The sequence below is a fragment of the Miscanthus floridulus genome, chromosome 18, assembly GCF_019320115.1.
Source record: "Miscanthus floridulus cultivar M001 chromosome 18, ASM1932011v1, whole genome shotgun sequence".
NCBI lineage: Eukaryota > Viridiplantae > Streptophyta > Magnoliopsida > Poales > Poaceae > Miscanthus > Miscanthus floridulus.
Genome location: NC_089597.1, coordinates 33776066 through 33795192, shown reverse-complemented (window position 1 = coordinate 33795192; position 19127 = coordinate 33776066). Strand labels below are relative to the sequence as shown.

At 44.4% G+C, this 19127-nt stretch overlaps 1 protein-coding gene across 1 annotated transcript; it reads right to left on the bottom strand.

Annotated features, from left to right (window-relative positions):
- Positions 1-15842: 15842 nt before the first annotated feature.
- Positions 15843-18373, bottom strand: LOC136523633 (uncharacterized). Its single transcript, XM_066517252.1, has 2 exons — positions 17242-18373; positions 15843-15847 (listed from the first exon to the last, which is right to left on the bottom strand). The coding sequence occupies exons 1-2, from the start codon at positions 18371-18373 to the stop codon at positions 15843-15845; spliced, it is 1137 nt and encodes a 378-aa protein (XP_066373349.1).
- Between the last annotated feature and the right edge of the window lie 754 nt (positions 18374-19127).

Here is a 19127-nt window from a genome sequence, read left to right as displayed (position 1 = left end):
TACATGATTTGGCTTTACGCGTTGACTCTAAATTTCTGTGGCTATTGATGGACTCACGCATGCGTGGACATGCTTAGGTGGTGAGGCTAAGGTGTAACACCTCAGGTGTTTAAATATTAAAATCTGACATGTCATCATATGCATTGCAAAGCATTTGGCATTTGGTGAAAACTTTGATGTGCATGTACTAAAACAAGTTTACATTTGTGTAATGAGTGTTGAATTGTATTGTTTGACTCAGGTTCAAAGTTTGTCTGGGTTTTGAATTTTTCGAGAAAACCCCGCTTTTCAACATTTAAATTCTACCCTGAAAATCCATTTCAAAATCTAAGCATATTTTGGGGTTGGGCCCAAAAGCAAAAGTGTAGAGCTTGGCAAGTTAAGCAAAGTTTATCTTTGGAGTTTTTCAAGTTGTTTAGAAAAATTTCGAGTAATTCAAAAAGGCGTAATTCGTTAAATTTCCCGATTCAAATTCAAAAGTTCATTTCAAAATCTAGACCGAATTAGGTGATGGTTATAAAAGAAAAGTTGTAGAACTTTTGATTTTGAACAACTTTTATTTTTGGAGATTTTTGAGTTGTTATGAAAATTTGGGAGATTTTGAACATACTATCGAAGTGGTGTGACATCTAGGGTTTGCCGGCGACCTTCGGTTCACTTCTAGGCGCGCGTGTGGACGTCCTCGGCTTCGCGCTGGCGTGGAAACATTTCCTGTGTCACTTCCTTGAGCTTCCTGGCTATCCTTTATAACCAGAGCCGTCGCCGTTTGCCCCCGCCCCTTTCCTCTGTTTTCCAGTCACCGCCGCCGCAACTCCGTTGAGCTTTTGCCGTCGAACCAGCGCCCATGCCATCGTAGCAAAGCGTGTCCCAGCTCCACTAGTTCCTTGCACGTCCAGCAAACCAGTCCTTGTGACTTGTCTTCACCAGAAACTCGCGGTGCACGCCCTTCTTCCTCGCGGCCAGCAATTCCTCCGCCGAGCACGATTCGCCGTGGCCAGAGCTCCACGGTGCATCTCCGTCCCTGGTTTTGGCTGATTCTGTTTCGTCTCGATGCTGTAGTACTTAATCCATAGCTGGTTGCTCATTTTGACCACTGCAGTCGCCGGTACACCATCGCCGACGACGTTTTGCTCCGCCGTGATCACCGTGATCGTCGCCACGCCTCTCCGTTGCTTCTCCGACCTCGCTCCTTGCTTTCAACGTGTTCGGAGTGAGCTACTGGTGCTTCCTCGACCTTTAGTTTGAGCTCTACCGGCCTGTAGCTGCCAGTGTAGCGCTACTACGCCACCGCGTCCGCCATGGTCGGCGTAGTGCTCGGTTCGGTCTGTAATTGGTCACGTTAGTGCCATAGATCGATGCGCTGTAACGTAGTGATCATGTTAGTACTCTTGCTGTCACCGTTGGACTCACCGTCGGCGAGAAATCGCTGATCAGCGCCGTCGCCATCGTGGTCAGCGCGCGAGGTTAGGGATGACAGGTGGGGTCGGGTTGTCAGTGACTCAGCGTTCAAATGGATTTTTCTATTTTCAGATTTGAATGAATAGTGATACAATTTGTTATTTTTGTATAGATTTATTTAAAGCTCCAAAAATTATGAAAATTTTTGTGTGACTTCTCTGTGATGTATAGTATTTAAGAAAAATATGAAATAATGTTTTTCAGTACTTTTTGAATGTGATAAAAATTGCTCAATTTATTAATAAATGGATTTCCATGATTTTTCTAGGCTTATTTAATTGTCCAAAAATTATGAAATTTGTTTTGCCACTTACTTGTCATGTAATGAACATTTACAAAAATTGTGAGCTCAATTAGAATAAGTTGATTTGTTTCATAATTTTGAATTAAATAATTAATTCATAAAAGCAAATAGTAACCTTTAATGATTTAGGTTTTGTATGAAATTTTGGATTGAGTGATGACCTTGGGTCATTAGTTGATGATGATCCTTGGCAATTGATGTATGTGTTATGAAAAAGATTTAGTTGTTTGACTTGCAACTGTACCGCGAAGGAAAGTTGTATTCAAATTGTTAATTTTGCATCCATCATCGATCATCATGTTTCGTATTCCGCATCATGTTAAACATGGCATTGTTATTACGTGTAGTGAACGAAGGTGAAAACGTGGTAGTTAATCAAGCTGTTGAGGAGGTTAATCTGTCTGTTGAGGTCGGATCGAATCCTTGTGTAACGTCGCAGGAACCGGACTTTTCCGTCAACGAAGGCAAGCCTCGGATGCATACAACTCTACCTTGTGTTTTCTAAATTGATTTCGCTTTTGCTTTCCGTTACTGCATTAAGTGATTAGGAGTTAAGTAAAAGCCTAATTGGTGCATTACCACCCTTGTTATTCCATATTTACCATATTACCAGTTTCAAACTCGTATATGCCTAGTCTTGCTTAGCTATGCGTAGAACGATGAAAGTCAGATGACTACCTGTTACCTACAAGGTTTAAATGGAACATTGGTTAACTATGTTAGCATGTGATATGGGAATGTGGAGTAATAAATCTAGACCGGGCGGACTCGGTGTGTGTGAGCCACAAGACATGGAGGTCTTGTGAGCGGGTTCTTTCCGCCTGTGTCGATTAAGGCACGTCCGTTGTTGAATTGCATGAGGTGAGAATTTGTAGTACTAACCACATACTCCGGTAAGCCTGAACTTGGCAATTCTATTACGAGAATGGCTACTCGTGCACTGGGAGTGGAGAGATGGCGGGAATAGCGTGTACCCACGTGGCCATGGGCTGGAATGGTGGAGTACTGTGTTCTCGGGTGGCGCGGACCCATTCTTGTTTTAGAGGATCTGAGGGTAGGTTGGTATATGTAGGTCGGGGACCTGCATATGTCGTGTGGTCTGGAATCCCCAGCTAGGTTTATAATCGGTTCGAATCGTCGTTGCTCCTCGATCATGGAGACTCAACTCACTGTTCATCATCGTAGTATTAATAACTGGAACTTGAATAAGGCTTGTGAAAGTGTTGGATATGAAGTTTCATGATCTCAGTGCGGATCGTGTCAGCTTTGTATATAATTCGTAAAGAAGTTTTCTATATAAAGAATTTTATTAAAAGAGCTTTTACGCAAAAGAACTTTGATCATTGTTAAAGCTATACCTTGAATCCCTGAGCCTGCATTACTGAGTTTATCAGTTAATATTTCGGATAAGTCTTGTTGAGTACTTTTGTACTCAGGGTTCGTTGACCCTTGTTGCAGGTGAGCCTCATGAGCAGATCTGTTTTGGATCGTGCTGCATGACTATCGTTCGTTCTGACGATGAGAAGTAAATGTGTGATCCTTGGGCAGGATGTTTATTTTGTGTGTTAAGTATATGTTAATTATGCCACTCCACTACTACTATGGTTTGTAATAATTATCGAACTTAGTTTGTAAGGTTTGAAACAACTAGTTTGTAAACTATATTACCGTAAGACTTCTGCTGTTTTACTCTGGTTTTGATATTTGAATAAATGTTGTAATACTACATAACTCTGTAACGTGATCCTGCTCGGAAATCGTGGATGATTCGGGGTTCCCCGAGGACACCCGACAGTCTTTTTAAGTTCATGGAAACATATGCAGAGATGTCAAAGGTCGTCGGACAGTGACAGGTGCATGTGGCCCTATAACTTAGGAGGTTTTGCCACATAAGGTCAAAATAGATGTGACTAATCTATGTATCAAAAGTTGCTAGTAACCTGATCGTCATAGCTCGAGGGTGCTTTGAGCCCCCGAGTACCAGCTCATGGTGAGGTTGCTGCTTGCGACGCTGTGAGCCCTCGAGCGTTTGCCTACAACGGAGTTATCGTAGTCCCTGGACCATGGGTGAATGGGGACACTTTTTCACCACTTTGTGCAGTCATAATCGGCATGGATCGGCCTCTCGGGTAGCCTTGGGCCGATCCCTGCTGGCTTGACATCCTTGAAGGACTTGCGAGCCACCGAGAATGACTTTTTTGTGTTTGGCTTGCTATAGCTTCTGGCCGAGAGTGCTTGTGCATTCCTAAGCTCGAGTCCTAATGCGACGATGTCATACCATCGCGTCTTTGCCTCTAGGTGTAGTTTTCGCTTTCAATGGCGAGCAGTCATGACCTATCGCTATGGGAGCTGGCTTTGAGTGCATCGTGATTTGATCCGCTCGTTGCGGCACGCGGTGTGCTCGGGGGGGGGGGGGCACTTCCTTGGGTGCACGTGCATCCAAGTGACAGCTAACAATTTGTAGAAACATTCTATGTGACTTCTTCATTACATAGGGTCAGATCTAGGCTCTAGGCCTAGCCTTGTGTGGCATGGCGCTAGCCCTTTGGTGTGGTTAACCGCGTGGTTCCCTAGAAGGATGTGGCCAGTAGTGGCCATTCCCCCAGCAGGTTCGTCACGAGCCATGGTCCTTTGGTTTCTTGAATGGGCAGCTTTGCCACGGCTTGTGTCGAGTGAGGGTACTAGCCCCTCTAGGTAGATGAACTTCGGGATGCAGCCCCCGAGGGCATTTCTGGGAGCGTGTCTCCCGTGGGCCATGAAACTTAGATTTCCAAGGTGGAGGTCTAGACTATGGCTAATGGCGGACGCGGGGGCTAGCCCATTAGTGCTGATGAACCTATAGTTTTCATAGTGGATGTGACCATTGTGGGCCATTCCACTAGTGAGTCCACCAGCAGTGTGAGGAGCTATCGATTTCTTCTCAACAATCGAGAGTGTGTGACTGTCCCCTACTTGGTGTGCCAACTGTCAGTGTTTCGTAAATCAAACTCGTAAATTTATATGATTGCCACGCTACTCTAGGAAGACGATGGTAGCATCCAATACACATGAGGATTTATACTGGTTTAGGCCAGAGCCCTACATCTAGCCTCAGAGAAGATCGAGTCTATGTTCCTCGCTTGAATGCTCTAAAGTTCTTACAATGGGGGGGTGCAAGAATGGCGAAAGAGGTAGTAGAACCTATGCTAGATGAGGGGCAGCCCAAAGAGAAGCTCCAGGAGCCCTATTGCTATGGTGAATGGTAGAGGATGGAGAATGTGTGCCTTGGCTGCCCTTATATAGAGATTAGGGCTAGGGCTTGTTACAAAGAGGAGGTTCTCCCGATCAAAGGGTTGTGAGGCTAAGGGAGGTCCTATCTAACTTGGCTTGCAAGCTACACCACCTTCTAGTGTTCGCCCCGGGGTGGCTGTCATCATGGTTTTGTGGCCACGTCACGACAGGGTCTGACATGGTGCTAATGTGCTGGTCGTGGCAGTACTATAGCCATGGTGATAGTTCGTCAACTTTCCTATGTAATGCAACATCTGCCATAGTCTTCACCGTTGTCTCTAGGTTCCCCGGGGCATCGTACCCATAGTAGGTAGTCACCCTAGGTCATTGCTTGATTGGTTGCTTCATGGGCTGAGGGCCTTGACCCCGATCATTGGGGTTGGGGCACTCTACCAGCTAGGGAGGTCCCTTCGTCAAGACCCTTGTCATGCATCCCATCCCATAGTAGATGGGATCATACGCGCATCCTGTCAGTCCATATTTGGATGGTGGGCATCATACCCGTGGCCTCCTCTATGTGGTGTTGTCTTATTGGTGCGATGTGGTACTAGGATGGTGTCCGACTGAATCAAGGTGACTGTCGTCACATCGGTCCTTGAGGAATTGGTGCAGCATGCTTGCCCCTGTCAGAACAGGTTGGATAGGCAGGGCTCGACCTCTCTCCATCCCTTTTAGGGGTCATGATAGGGGAGAGGTCACGTATCTAAGCGTCGCGTGACCTATGCTAGAGGAAGGGGTCGTGAACACCCCTGGCCTCAACGCCTAGCCTGCTCTGCTCAGCTTTTTTTGGGCCTTGGTTGCTTTGGCCCTTGCTAACTATTGTGTTGTAGGCTGTGTGGCTTGCTAACTAATCGGCACCTTGGGACACCCCAGGCTTAAAACCCTGACACTCTCGGTGCCCCTCTCTGAGTTGCCTTGCTCTTAGTGTAGAGCGGAGGTAGATGGAATGGAATGGAGTGTCTGGTGATCAAACTCTAATCCTCTCCCCTCTAGCTCTGACCTTATCCCTTATATAATGAGATAGGTTGGGTACAAGGTAGTTTGAGGGCTCTAGTCTATGTCTACATGCGCTAGAGTCCAAGAGGGCCTTACAGTGGTGCACCATGGACCATCGAGGTGTCTTGGAGCCGAAGAAGCCTAGGTGTCGTCCATCTGCTTTGTTATGACACTCTGCATGTCAGATGGTGTCGGCTTGGACCAACCTTCCCTAGATGAGACCTTCTAGAGTCTTCTTGGTGGCAAAGGGGTTAGCTCTAGGGGCTAACGTGTGGGCCTAGAGACACCTAAGCCCTCGAAGGCCATGGGAAGCATTGTCTTCTTGTGTCATGCCCCGGATGTGACCCTATCGGAGGAGCAGTCGGGAAGCCCCTGAGCCCTAGGTAGAAGCTATGATCAAGTCATGCTCAGATGGATCTCTTTGCTAGAGGGTGTGCATGAGCGTGCCCAATGGACATAGCCCCTGAGCCCCTAGGCAATCCTAAAGGGGTTTTTTAGGGGGTCTTCTTTGTTTGGGAACCATTGGACCTGAGGCTTAACATACCTATATGTTAGGATCTCACCAGTTGGCTCAAAACTCTTGACTAGATCGATGATGTCATCGTCCTTCGATTATGGTGGAAAACCCTCCTCCACCAATCGGATGTTCACCGATGCGCTAATCTGAAGCTGGGCAATAGCCAGCACCACAGTAGCCCCCTGACGAACAACTTCAGTCACCATGGCTCGAAGGCAGGCTGGCAGGGCTCGGAATGGCTCCACGGTGAACAGATTATCCACGGGGAAGTCCGTGTTATGGGCAGCTTGCACACACAACTACTGGGTCTCAATCTACATCCTCTGTTCTACAAGAAGGTTCATCATGTATGTCCCTGCTCCACGAGGATCTCCTAGTCGACTCGCACCTTGGAGAACCTAGTCATGGAAGCTTCAAGTGCATCGCACGAGGCATCCAGCTCACCGCATAGCATCTCGGCGTTTAGCCTAGTCAATGACAAAACCACTTGGACCTTGAGGTAATCCTTCAATAATTGACAGTAGTCTATGTTGTCTGAGGATTCATGTTCTTCTAACAATTTGCCCACTTCAGAACCAGAGGGTTGTGCGGGGACAGAGGGGCACAGCGGCGGCAAGCAGTGACGGGATGACTCTTCGACAACACCGAGGGAAAGCCCTAAGACCGAGGATGGCGCCGCCATGGAGGAAGCGTTGCACAATGCAAGCCAAGTTCAAGCCCATATAGGATAAGAGGGAGAGTAATCTGATTGAGAAGGCAAACGACTTTTACCAAACTGACCGACGTAGCATGGCGTGGAATCATGGGCGGCTACCTCCATCGAGGGATGCCTCACGGGGCCACTTTCTGATCACGACCGTGAACAAAGAACCAGGCTCTAGGGCCAACTAGGCTCAGGATGCCATCATGCCCACATTCACCTATTGAGATAGGATGCAAATTCCAAATACTAGTTAAATTAAACAGCATGAACTCAAATACTAGTGTGAGCATTGCTCACATACTCTAATTAAATGAAGATAAATAACATGAGTAGTGGTACGGTGATGATCCACCTCCAAAGGGGGGCTGAAGGGTAAGAGACCATGCCGATGAGAGCTCCGTCTATCAGTGGAGGATTGTCGGCGTGGAAGGCCTCTAGGGCCTCCCCATCGACAGACGACCTCGTTGGCTCTGCCATGGTCCTGGCAGGAGGCATCAGCGATGCAGTAGGATGGAAGGCAAAAGCTTTCGGATGGAATCAGGAGCTCTGGAGAGAGAAGGTAGCAAGTGTATAACCTTCCCTCTTGCCCCTTGTCTCTGCTGCTATAGTTTGGGGGCTGTTGACCATCCCACAACCGAGACATTTGCGTGGGTGGGCGGTGGGGCTTCACCCTATCACATCAATGCGACGGGCTAGAAGGCGACGTCCCCTGCTATAACAGGCTACTGATGCCACCCACACATGCATGCCTACGCTAGAATGCCAGAGCACATCATCCAGGTAATCAAGATTTTAGACAGTCGAACCATGTGTGATCCTGTGAGGTATAAAAATTCTAAATAAAAATAATCTTTGATGTATGGTTCTTGCAAGTTCAACAAATCTTATCAAATACATGAAAATAAGATGAGTTGGGTGCAACACAGATCAAAGCCACTCATGACTGCTACTACAACTGATACAAATTGACTGAGTGCACTCCGTAGGCAATAGTTTTACTCATAGATCTATAATGTATTATGTCCAACGAGATGAAATGTGCTGCATCGGACTTTCTTACGAGCATAGTAAAATAGTAGAGTGAAGTGATTGCGGCAGGAAAGCTGGACATAAGAAGTGAATCGAGAAAAAGAGCTTTTGACACACTTGAGACTTTGAATGCCTAGTGCAGTTGTGATAGGTCTTTTATGTACTTATTTGATTCCAATTCAAGCAGTCATAGCAGTCGATGGGTAGACTGAAGAGTGAAGAGTGAGATGTGTCCGGCTAGGTCAGATTTGGTCTATCGGCGGTAAAGTCACCGTGAGTTAATTCCCAACTACTTGCATCACCATTGCTTACACTTTTCCATCTTCGGCTGGCCTATTTAACCTAGGTTTGAATGCACCAATTGGGCTCAATCCACACACTCATGAGGCAATCATCTTTCACTATTGTGTAGAGGTGCTTTGTCTTCCTCCTTGCACCTCTGATGGCCTGGAGCCCGTGAGAGGTTCAAGATGGAGATAAAGCACCTCACAGGAATGTTAATGTTTGGAGAAGGCCTTCAAGATTAGGTGCTTTAGATTCCATAATCTTGTTGCATTTGAGCATCAAGATGTAGATCTGCATCCCTCGATCCTCAGAGGTAGCAAGATTATGGAATATAAAGTACCTCACTGAGATGCTGGTGCTCCTTCTCCATCCTTTGTGAGGTGCTACCATTGAACAGGAGCTTGACCATGATGATTGAAGATCTTCTTGTAGATCTTGTGTTAACAAAAGATCTATAATCATCTGGTTCTCTCCTGTTTTGGGGCTCCATACTCGATTGGGGGTGTTTCATGTTTGCTAGGTTCTCGTTCTTCAAGATTGGGTGCTTAGAGCGTCTCCAAGAGTACCCAATATTTTCTTCCCAAAAACATGAAGTTTTATAACTCCTAATAAAGTATTGGAAGGAATAAAGAAGGCAATCTCCAAGAGTTTCTAATAATTAGCCAATTAGTTGTGTTATTAGTCCATACCTATTTGTATGGTAGACGTAGCATCCTGCCAGAGTTCATCAGTAGACCTTACTACCTTCCCTATGTTCCTTTGTTCTTGGAAAATTAGCAAAGGAGTAAACAAAGTCCATTTGATGTATGCCACATTGCATGGTGCGCTAAAGTCCGGCACGTGTTGTTTCTCAGTGGCTGGACAATCCTATGCTCCAACGCAAATTTAAAAACATGGTCCAAACTTTAAATTGTAAATGACACATTGACAAGCATCATAGGAAAATGAGAAAAAATGAGGCTTGCTTGTATGAACTTTGTAGAAAGAAATCTATAGGAGAAAGCAACCAAAAGGGGCTAGACCATGCTCAACAGAATTTAATGTCACAGAACCGTCCAATTTATAAGAGCACAAGTACAATAGCAATCACCGAAGCGATCAAACCGTCATACTTGAGCCCATATAAACCCGGTAGTCCAACGAAATCACGAAGGATCTCAAACAACCAACATACAAACCAAGATCGTAGAGATTCAACACAACCAGTCACATGTTACATCACAGTTCACAAATATGTCTCATACATCAGAGTTCGAATAATTATTACAAACCAAGTTTGAAAGTAGCGGAAGCAAAGTAGTTTAACATAAACATCACACGTAGTTTAATACAAAGCCAGTGTCATAGTCATCTCCAACCAAAAGCACAAAGGTGAGATGAAAAACAGAATGACCATTGCCCATGGTCCTAGTCGTCATCCACAGCAGGAGCAAGACAGTTCTTGCAGTAGCCATGAAACATAACGTTATCTACAACAATGGGAATAAAACCCTGAGTACGAGAAGGTACTCAGCGAGACTTACCCGTCCAACTAATATACTAAGACACCAAGGAGTATGCAAGGCTTTATAAGTAGAGCTGGTAGACATTATTTGCAGAAAAAGCATAAGTTATCCAACATCTCTTTAATTGTGAATCACCAGTTATTAATCCTATCTTATACTAGATTAGCAACTATCCTATGCCAAACATGTTGGTACCATTAAGTCATCACAATAATAACCATATCCAGTTGAGTTCTTGCATAATCTCATAACCATCATTTCCATAATTTACTACGATGAAAGGAACTCAAGTCAAGTTCTCACTATCCGGGAGAGATGGCGATTCGAATTGATTCCTACCCAGCTGGGGAAATATTCCTAACACACACCTAGGCATACCTCGCGAAGGTAGCCTTAGGTCACCTTTGGTACAAATCAGGAACCAAATTCGCGGGTACGACCAGCGCCGCACAATCAGAGAACCACTTTGCCAAGGGTGATCGGGACTCTAACCCGCCCTTGGGCTTATGCCAATGGCTCTTCGCACATCCTTACTACCATCTAGAGTGCGCACTTGAACTGCTCATGGTCCCGGCCTGAGATGAGCTACTCAGCTTCGCGGTCGGAACGACTTATCCAACCAACTATGTGAGAGGCTGCGTTCAACATGACAAGATGACCTCCAACGTCCGGTCCTTAAATGACACAGGTGGAGTCACTACAATATCACATATAAGATTCCACCCGGTCTCCATTTATTCAACAATACCAGGTTATGTTCCACGATAGCACAATATAGCCAACCGTGATTAAGTTATCACCTATAGCTCGTAGGTGACAGGAAATCACCCGACTTCTACCGGTCTAAGCAGAGCTAAGCATGATAAACGTTCCTGGACTTAAATAGGATTCATGGTAGATATTTTTGGTCAAGGAAGGTAATATGCAACAATGGTTTCCAAACAACTCCTATCACGTAATGCAGCAATACGAATACTTTAAGTGACATTAATAAAATAGGGAGGCTTATAATGCTCCGGGGCTTGCCTTTCACAAACGTCGAAGGCTGGTGATCGAGGCACTCGGGATGCTGATCAGCTTCAAGCTCTCCTTCTCCGGAAACCTCCAGGTGCTGAACTTCCTGATTCTCCTCCTGCGGCTCGGCGTCGAGTTCCACAAGTGTGATCCCCTCAGTTGCACCTATTGCATGCATATGCATAAATAAGTACCATGAATGCATAAGATGGATCACGGAGGATGTGATAACAGGATGTACATGCTATGACAATGATGTTAAGTAGAAAAAATGATAACAATGCTAACTCCTTATTTGCCTAGTAGGTGCATATCTCTTCTCTAGTTATTTACAAATTTCACAAAAAGCAATATCTAAGTTACACATGACAGTTACAAGTTTATATCATAACTGAAGTTATACTTATCCAAATGCTATGATCTTAGACTTTATGGAAAGCTTATAAAATTGTCTACAACTCTTATTTAATCACCAAAAGCTGAATCACAATCTATCCTAGACAAAATAGGCAATCTATGCAGTGCTGTCCAGAAATTCCAGAGAACACGCAATTCAGAAAACTAACTTTAAACATCTATAACTCCTAAACCCTTTGGCCTATTGACCTGAAATTTTAACACAAGATAGATTAAGAAGTTACCTACAACTTTGTTATTAACCATTTCTACAGAAAACATCATTTTGACTATGCAACATAACAAGCAACAGAATCTGTCCGAAAACATGTTAAATCGAATTATAAAGCGACAATATTTCTACTGCATGTAAGCATTCAAAATTTGGCACCACCAAGTACACCAACAGTTTAGGAACATCAAATACACTCAAGAAAACATAATGGCAAAGCCCAAACTATTTATTTAATTGTATTTATTAATTTATTTAGATAATTAGGTTAAATAATAAACCTATACCAAATGTGCATAATAAATTCTCAGAAAATTACAGTGACCTCCAAGTGCTACCACAAGACTACTGTAAAAGTTTCATGCCATTCTACCAAGTAAAATATTCTTTACAAAAATGACAAGCTAGTGAGGTCGATTTTAGTGAAAATAATAAACCCTATAGAAAAGTGTCAAACAACAGATTATAAATTTTTCCTAGCTAGAGCATGTCAACATAAGACCAACAAACTTGGAATCACAATTTTATCACTTTTCTAGCTCAAGATATCTAATTTACAAGTTTATTAATATTCAAAAAGCATTTATTTAAATACATTTTAATCACCAAGAAAAATACAATAAACTGTATATTTCATATTTTTATAAAAAAAACTACACTTCATAAGGAACACATCACAATTTGGTTCACAAAAATTGGACCTCTAGAACTCCACCTATGATTTTCCAAAGTTGCATTCAATCAGAAAACAAATGAGCTAGCTTTATGAACTGTCACTGTAGCAAACCGAAAACATAGGATGGAAAACAGAGCAACGGCGCGAACTGGACGCGGGAACGGCGGAGCTCGCTGACGGCGGCTTCTCCGGTGACGTGACCACCACCAACGGACTCCTCTCGCCGAGACGCATCTAACGGGATAGGTTAGCAATCGATTTTCACGACTCTCCTTCCGGCGGTGGCAGAAGGATGGCTCGGCGGCGTGGCGGTGCGGCGGACTTCGGTTGACGGCGATATGCCGGAGCCGGCCATGGAAGCGCAAGCTAGGGCTCCGCCGTGCATCTACACGCGACTACGAAGCTAGCGCACCCACTATTTCGACGAATGGAGGGCAGAGACGGTGCGGCCACGGCGACGGAGCTCGGCGGCGGACACGGGCGAGGTCCATGCATGGAGCTGTGGCCTTACCAAGCGCGGCGAGGGAGCAAGGCGGTTGCGGTGGTGCGGTACGGGTACGGTGAAGCTGCTACAGGGCGATTACACGACGCGGGCGAGCTTGGTGCCGTCAATGGTGCCGGCGGCGCTGCGGTGCTGCTGCTGTGCTTGCTGCGGGTGAGTGCAGAGGCGAAGGAGAAATAGGAAACCAAATGCGACACGGGGAGGCTCACGGGCGCGTGCTGGGGCTTGATGTGGCGCACGACAGCCCGTCGTGGCCTGGCCGGGCAGCGAAACAGCGACGCGCGGCGCCACGCGGCGTCGAAGCTCTGAAAATGGTCGGTTACTGTAGCACGTCATGAGAGCCATGATTTCAGCCTGACAGCGATACTAGGCGACGATAAATCTCCTAATCCGTTGATCATTAGCGCAAACTTACTAAATCAAAGTTGAAGCCCTATATACCATCTTCAACTTCCATTAAAGGATCGAGTTCCAATTCTCAGTCAACACGGAGTAATATCATGCCAAAGTTGAGCAAATAACACTGGAAACCAGTTTTGACTTAGAAAAATTCTAAGTGTCGCAAAACAGTGAAATATGGAATTTTGTGAGCACAAAATGACTAAGCTATGCACTGAATTAGACCGAGACCCAAACATAAAAGTTGTTGCTCTACTCAAAAATTACAACTTTGTTTAAAGGTTCACTGCCATGCAAAGACTCTATGACATAGTTCAAACTAGGTCAAACATAGTACTTTAAAATGATGACATACACCATATCAATGACTTAGAGACTAAACTAGACTTAGCCATGAATACCAAAGTTGTTCCTTATGCTATTCTAAACATGTTTAAAGCATTCACAAGGTTCCACATACATTCCATACTTTGATTCTATGAAAACCCTAACTTAAGTAAGGTAATTAAGTAACACACATGAAATATAAGCTAACAAAGGTATAGCAATTGAGATGCTCATGCACATGCATGCTTATGGATGCTTATGATCATGCAATGTCAAGGTTAAATGCATGCTTAACACCGAGGGTGTTACAACCCTTCCCCCCTAAAAGAAATCTCGCCCCGAGATTGCACGACCTACCATTCCACGTAGAAACTCGGATAAACCTCACGAAGATAGTCCTCACGTTCCCACGTAGCGTCTTGCCCACTATGATTATTCCAAACCACCTTGTAGAACTTGGTGACTTTGCTATGGGTCACTCTTTCCATTTCTTCAAGCACTTTAATAGGTCTCTCTTCATATGTCAAATCTGGCTGAATCTTGATACTAGTAGATTCAATAGCTTCTTCGGGCACACGAAGACATTTCTTGAGTTGGGAGACATGAAAAACACTGAATATTGCTTTCATTTCCAGAGGTAACTGGAGTTGGTAGGCTACTGGTCCTTTTTGTGCAATGATCTTGTATGGTCCAATATACCTAGGAGCAAGTTTTTGCTTAACTCCAAACCTTTGTACTCTCCTCATTGGGGATACCTTCAGATACACATAATCTCTGACTTGGAATATAATAGGACTTCTCCTCTTATCTGCATAACTCTTTTGTCTTGATTGAGCGGCTTCTATATGTTGTTGAATGATTTGAATTCGTTCTTCAGCTTCTTTGACAAAGTCAATTCCATAATATCTTCTTTCACCAGGCTCAATCCAATTTTGAGGGGTCCTACACTTGCGGCCATATAAAGCTTCAAATGGAGCCATCTTAATACTCTCTTGATAACTATTATTGTAGGAGAATTCAACCAAAGGTAACCAGTCCTCCCATGAACCCTTGGAAGAAATCACACATGCTCTCAACATATCTTCCAGGATCTGATTCACACGTTCAGTTTGACCTGCGGTCTGGGGGTGATAAGCAGAGCTACGAATCAATGTGGTACCCAAGTACTTATGCAGATGTTCCAAAAAATGATTAACAAATTGGGACCCTCGATCTGATATAATACTCTTAGGTACTCCATGCAATTTGATAATTTGTTCCATGTACAGCTTTGCATATTGATGAGGTCGATACTGGACATTAACAGGAATAAAATGCGCAGACTTGGTGAGACAGTCAACAATTACCCATATCGAATCATGGCCTTTTTGGGTCTTTGGAAGTCCAACAATGAAATCCATACTAATGTCATCCCATTTCCAACTTGGGATAGATAGTGGCTGAAGTAAACCTGCTGGTTTCATATGAATGGCCTTCACTCGGCAACAATTATCACATCTTGCCACATATGCCGCAATTTCTTTCTTCATTTTTGTCCACAAAAATCTAGTCTTCAAATCTTGATACATCTTGCTGCTACCTGGGTGAATGGATAGCTTGGACGAATGAGCTTCCTCTAGGATTTGGTTCCTCAACTCCCTATCTTTTGGCACTACAAGCCGATCTTTAAACCATAGAACATCATTCTCATCTAACCGAAAATGTTTACTTTCTTCTTCTTTCATTTTTCTCTTGATGTGGAATATACCAACATCGGTCTTTTGCAGCTCAATGATCCTTGACTCTATAGAACAACTAACTGTGATATTGTGTAGGACCGCCGGATGCAATAAGTTGAAACCATCTTCCAACAAAGAATTACCATGATACTTCCGACTTAAGGCATCGGCAACTATATTGGCTTTACCCGGATGATAATGCACTTCTAGGTTGTAGTCCTTGATCAATTCTAGCCATCTTCGTTGCCTCATGTTCAACTCAGGTTGAGTGAAAATGTACTTCAGGCTCTTGTGATTAGTGTAGATATGGCAAACATTGCCAAGCAAGTAATGTCTCCAAATCTTCAAGGCATGGACAACTGCTGCAAGCTCTAAATCATGTGTTGGATAGTTGACTTCATGCTTTCTCAATTGGCGCGAGGCATAAGCAATGACTCGGCCTTCCTGCATCAAAACACACCCTAAACCGGTTCCTGAGGCATCACAAAATACATCCAACGGCTTCTCAATATCAGGCTGTGCCAACACAGGAGCAGTAGTCAGCAACATTTGTAAAGTGTGAAAAGCCGCTTCACACTCTAGTGTCCAAACAAACTTCTCATCCTTCTGAAGTAACCAGGTCATAGGCTTGGATATCTTAGAGAAATCCGGGATAAACCGACGGTAATATCCAGCTAGACCAAGAAAACTTCGGACTTCATGAACTGAGGTTGGGGCTTTCCAATCCATCACTTCTTGCACTTTGGATGGGTCTACAAAAATTCCATTTTCTGATAAGACGTGACCTAGGAAAGGTACCTTCTTCAACCAAAACTCACATTTACTAAACTTTGCATACAACTTATGCTCTCTTAGTCTCGACAATACCACTCTCAAGTGCTCTTCATGTTCTTCTGCCGTCTCAGAATAAATCAAGATATCATCGATGAACACAACCACAAACTTGTCAAGTTCAGGCATGAACACCGAGTTCATCAAATACATAAAGTAGGCAGGAGCATTGGTCAATCCAAAGGACATGACTAAATACTCATAAAGGCCATACCTAGTGGAAAAAGCAGTCTTAGGTACGTCTTCGGGCCTAATCTTGATTTGGTGATAACCTGACCTCAAATCAATCTTAGAGAACACTTTTGCTTTCGACAATTGATCAAACAAGATATCAATGCGAGGCAAAGGATACTTGTTCTTGATAGTAATAGCATTGAGTGGACGGTAATCCACACACATTCGCAAAGACTTGTCCTTCTTTTTCACGAATATGGTGGGACAACCCCAAGGTGATGAACTAGGGCGAATGAGACCCTTCTCTAAAAGTTCATGCAATTGAATCTTCAATTCTGCTAACTCATTAGGAGGCATTCTATATGGTCTTCGGGAAATAGGTGCGGTACCAGGTAACAATTCTATCTTGAACTCTATTTCTCTATTCGGTGGTAATCCTGGCAATTCCTCAGGAAAGACATCCGGAAATTCACATACTATTGGAATATCAGCAAGGGCCATAGGCTGGATAGCATTGGCCACATTATGGAGATCAAACTCCCGAGGAAGGGGTACTAGAAAAGCCTCATTATTCTTGGGATCCCTCAACATAACAGTTCTAGTTGAGGTATCAATAAGAACACCATGGTTTTTCATCCAATTCATCCCCAAGATCACATCAATACCTAATCCCAGTAATATCACTAGGTTTGCAGTATACTCCTGTTCACTTATTTGGATGCGTACACCTCTAACTATCTGGTTGGTAGAAATGTTGCTCCCAGCAGCACTTATGCAATAACCACCCTTTTCTACTACAACTATTTTCTGGTCATACTTGGATGCAAATATTGGACTCATGAAAGAATGCGAAGCTCCAGAATCAAATAAAACAACTGCAGGATGATGATTCACAAGAAACATACCAGCCGTGACCACTTCACCAGAGGGAATCTCTTCCATGGTGGTATAGTGTACATGTCCCTGACGTCCACTGGAATTGCCCTGCTTCTGGTTGTTGTTTTTCCTGGGATATGGATAATTTCTTGACCAATGGCCAGTCTTGTTGCAATTCCAGCATGGCATACCATTAGGTGGAACATTGGAGCTACTCTGTCTAGTGCTACCCTTAGGTAGAGCAACAGAATAAGCCTTGTGGTATACTTGCTGGTTTTGACTTGGCTGTGCCTTCTTCTGGGGTGGTCTAAACTTTGCAGCTGGAGGGCGGAACTGGGGTCTTGCATTGGTAGGAGCTTTGGACTGAGATACTCCTACTTCAAAAGCTCGCTTGCGATTCTTGGACGCTGTATAGATGTTGTTTTGGTTCTCTTGGGTTAGTGCATCACTAACAAACTCATTGAAGGTAGCACATTTGTTGTTAGCGAGCGTCTTCATCAACTTCGGGCTAAGGCCCCGCTTGAAACTAGCAATTTTCTTTGCATCTATATCCACAAACTCTATAGCATACCTTGACAAATTGTTAAAGGCATGCAGATACTCTGTCAAACTCTTAGTTCCTTGTGTCAGCCTCATGAATTCCGTATGCTTCATGCTCATCAGACTTGGGGGAATATAATGCCCCCTAAATGCAACCTTGAACTGATTCCATGTAATTTGAGCATCTCCAGGCAAAGTGGATCGATGATGACTCCACCATATGCCTGCCACCCCATGCAACTGGTGCGATGCATACTCGGTCTTTAAGTGCTCGGTGAGCCTCAAAAGACGAAACTTCTGTTCAATAGTATTCAACCACTCATCTGACTGCAGTGGTTCTTCTGCTTCCTTGAAGACAGGAGGCTTGGTGTCGAGGAAGTCCTTAAAAGTACTGAACTGGTTAGGTTCAGGTCCCTGATGCTGATCTCTTCCACGTCCTTGTCCAGCATTCTGCGCGAGACCGCGTAGCACTTCACCCATAGCACGTTGAGTCTCCATGAGCTGAGCCATCATCTCAGCTGGGGTAGGATGCGGTGGTGGGGGAGGATCCTCGTGACCATTGCCACGACCATCACTGCCACTTGCATCGTCACCAAAAGTTCCCCTACGAGTGCGCGTCATCTGCGAAATCGCAACAACCAGTGATTATTGGATGATGTCAAGAGATTGCAGAAGAATTGCAAAAATTATGCCATACTGTAATTACTGGAGAGAATCATAATTTCATACAATAACACAGAGGCACAATAATTCAATTCCACAACATAACATCACCAAAATCACTTATCGTGCCCGCAACGCGTTCCCTACATGCCAAATTTTTTATTAAGCACAACTGGAATTCCATTAAACAGTGCAATTGCCCCAAGTAGTACGTGCATAGTTCCAATAACCATCACAAGGGTACATCATGAAAATGAGACCTACATACTAATTCGTTACTACTTCAGCTAAGCTACTCCTATCTCTTTCATCCTTGTCTCTGACTAAAGCATTACCACTTGGCTAGTTCCAAGTAGTCTGTGAGACATCCACATGGGGAAAAGATCCAACTGGTCCATTCACTAGCTCGTCCCCAAATTCCTGACAAATCTCACTGAGAACCTCAAATGCTACCACTTGGGCACCTTCCCACGGGGTCTATCCATCCGACTCAACACACCACCCCTGCCACTGAGGATTTTCCTCATGGGCTACGACAGTGACTCGCACGTCATACCACTCATGTCCTTGACGTCCACTTAGCTCCAAACATAGCGAGGCGGTTCCACATACCCGACAGAGTTCAGCACCTGCCACAATAAGGTGGGGTCCCAAACAGTGTCAGAAAGGTGTCACTAGCAATAGGGGCTCCTGGGGCTGCCATCTGTAACTA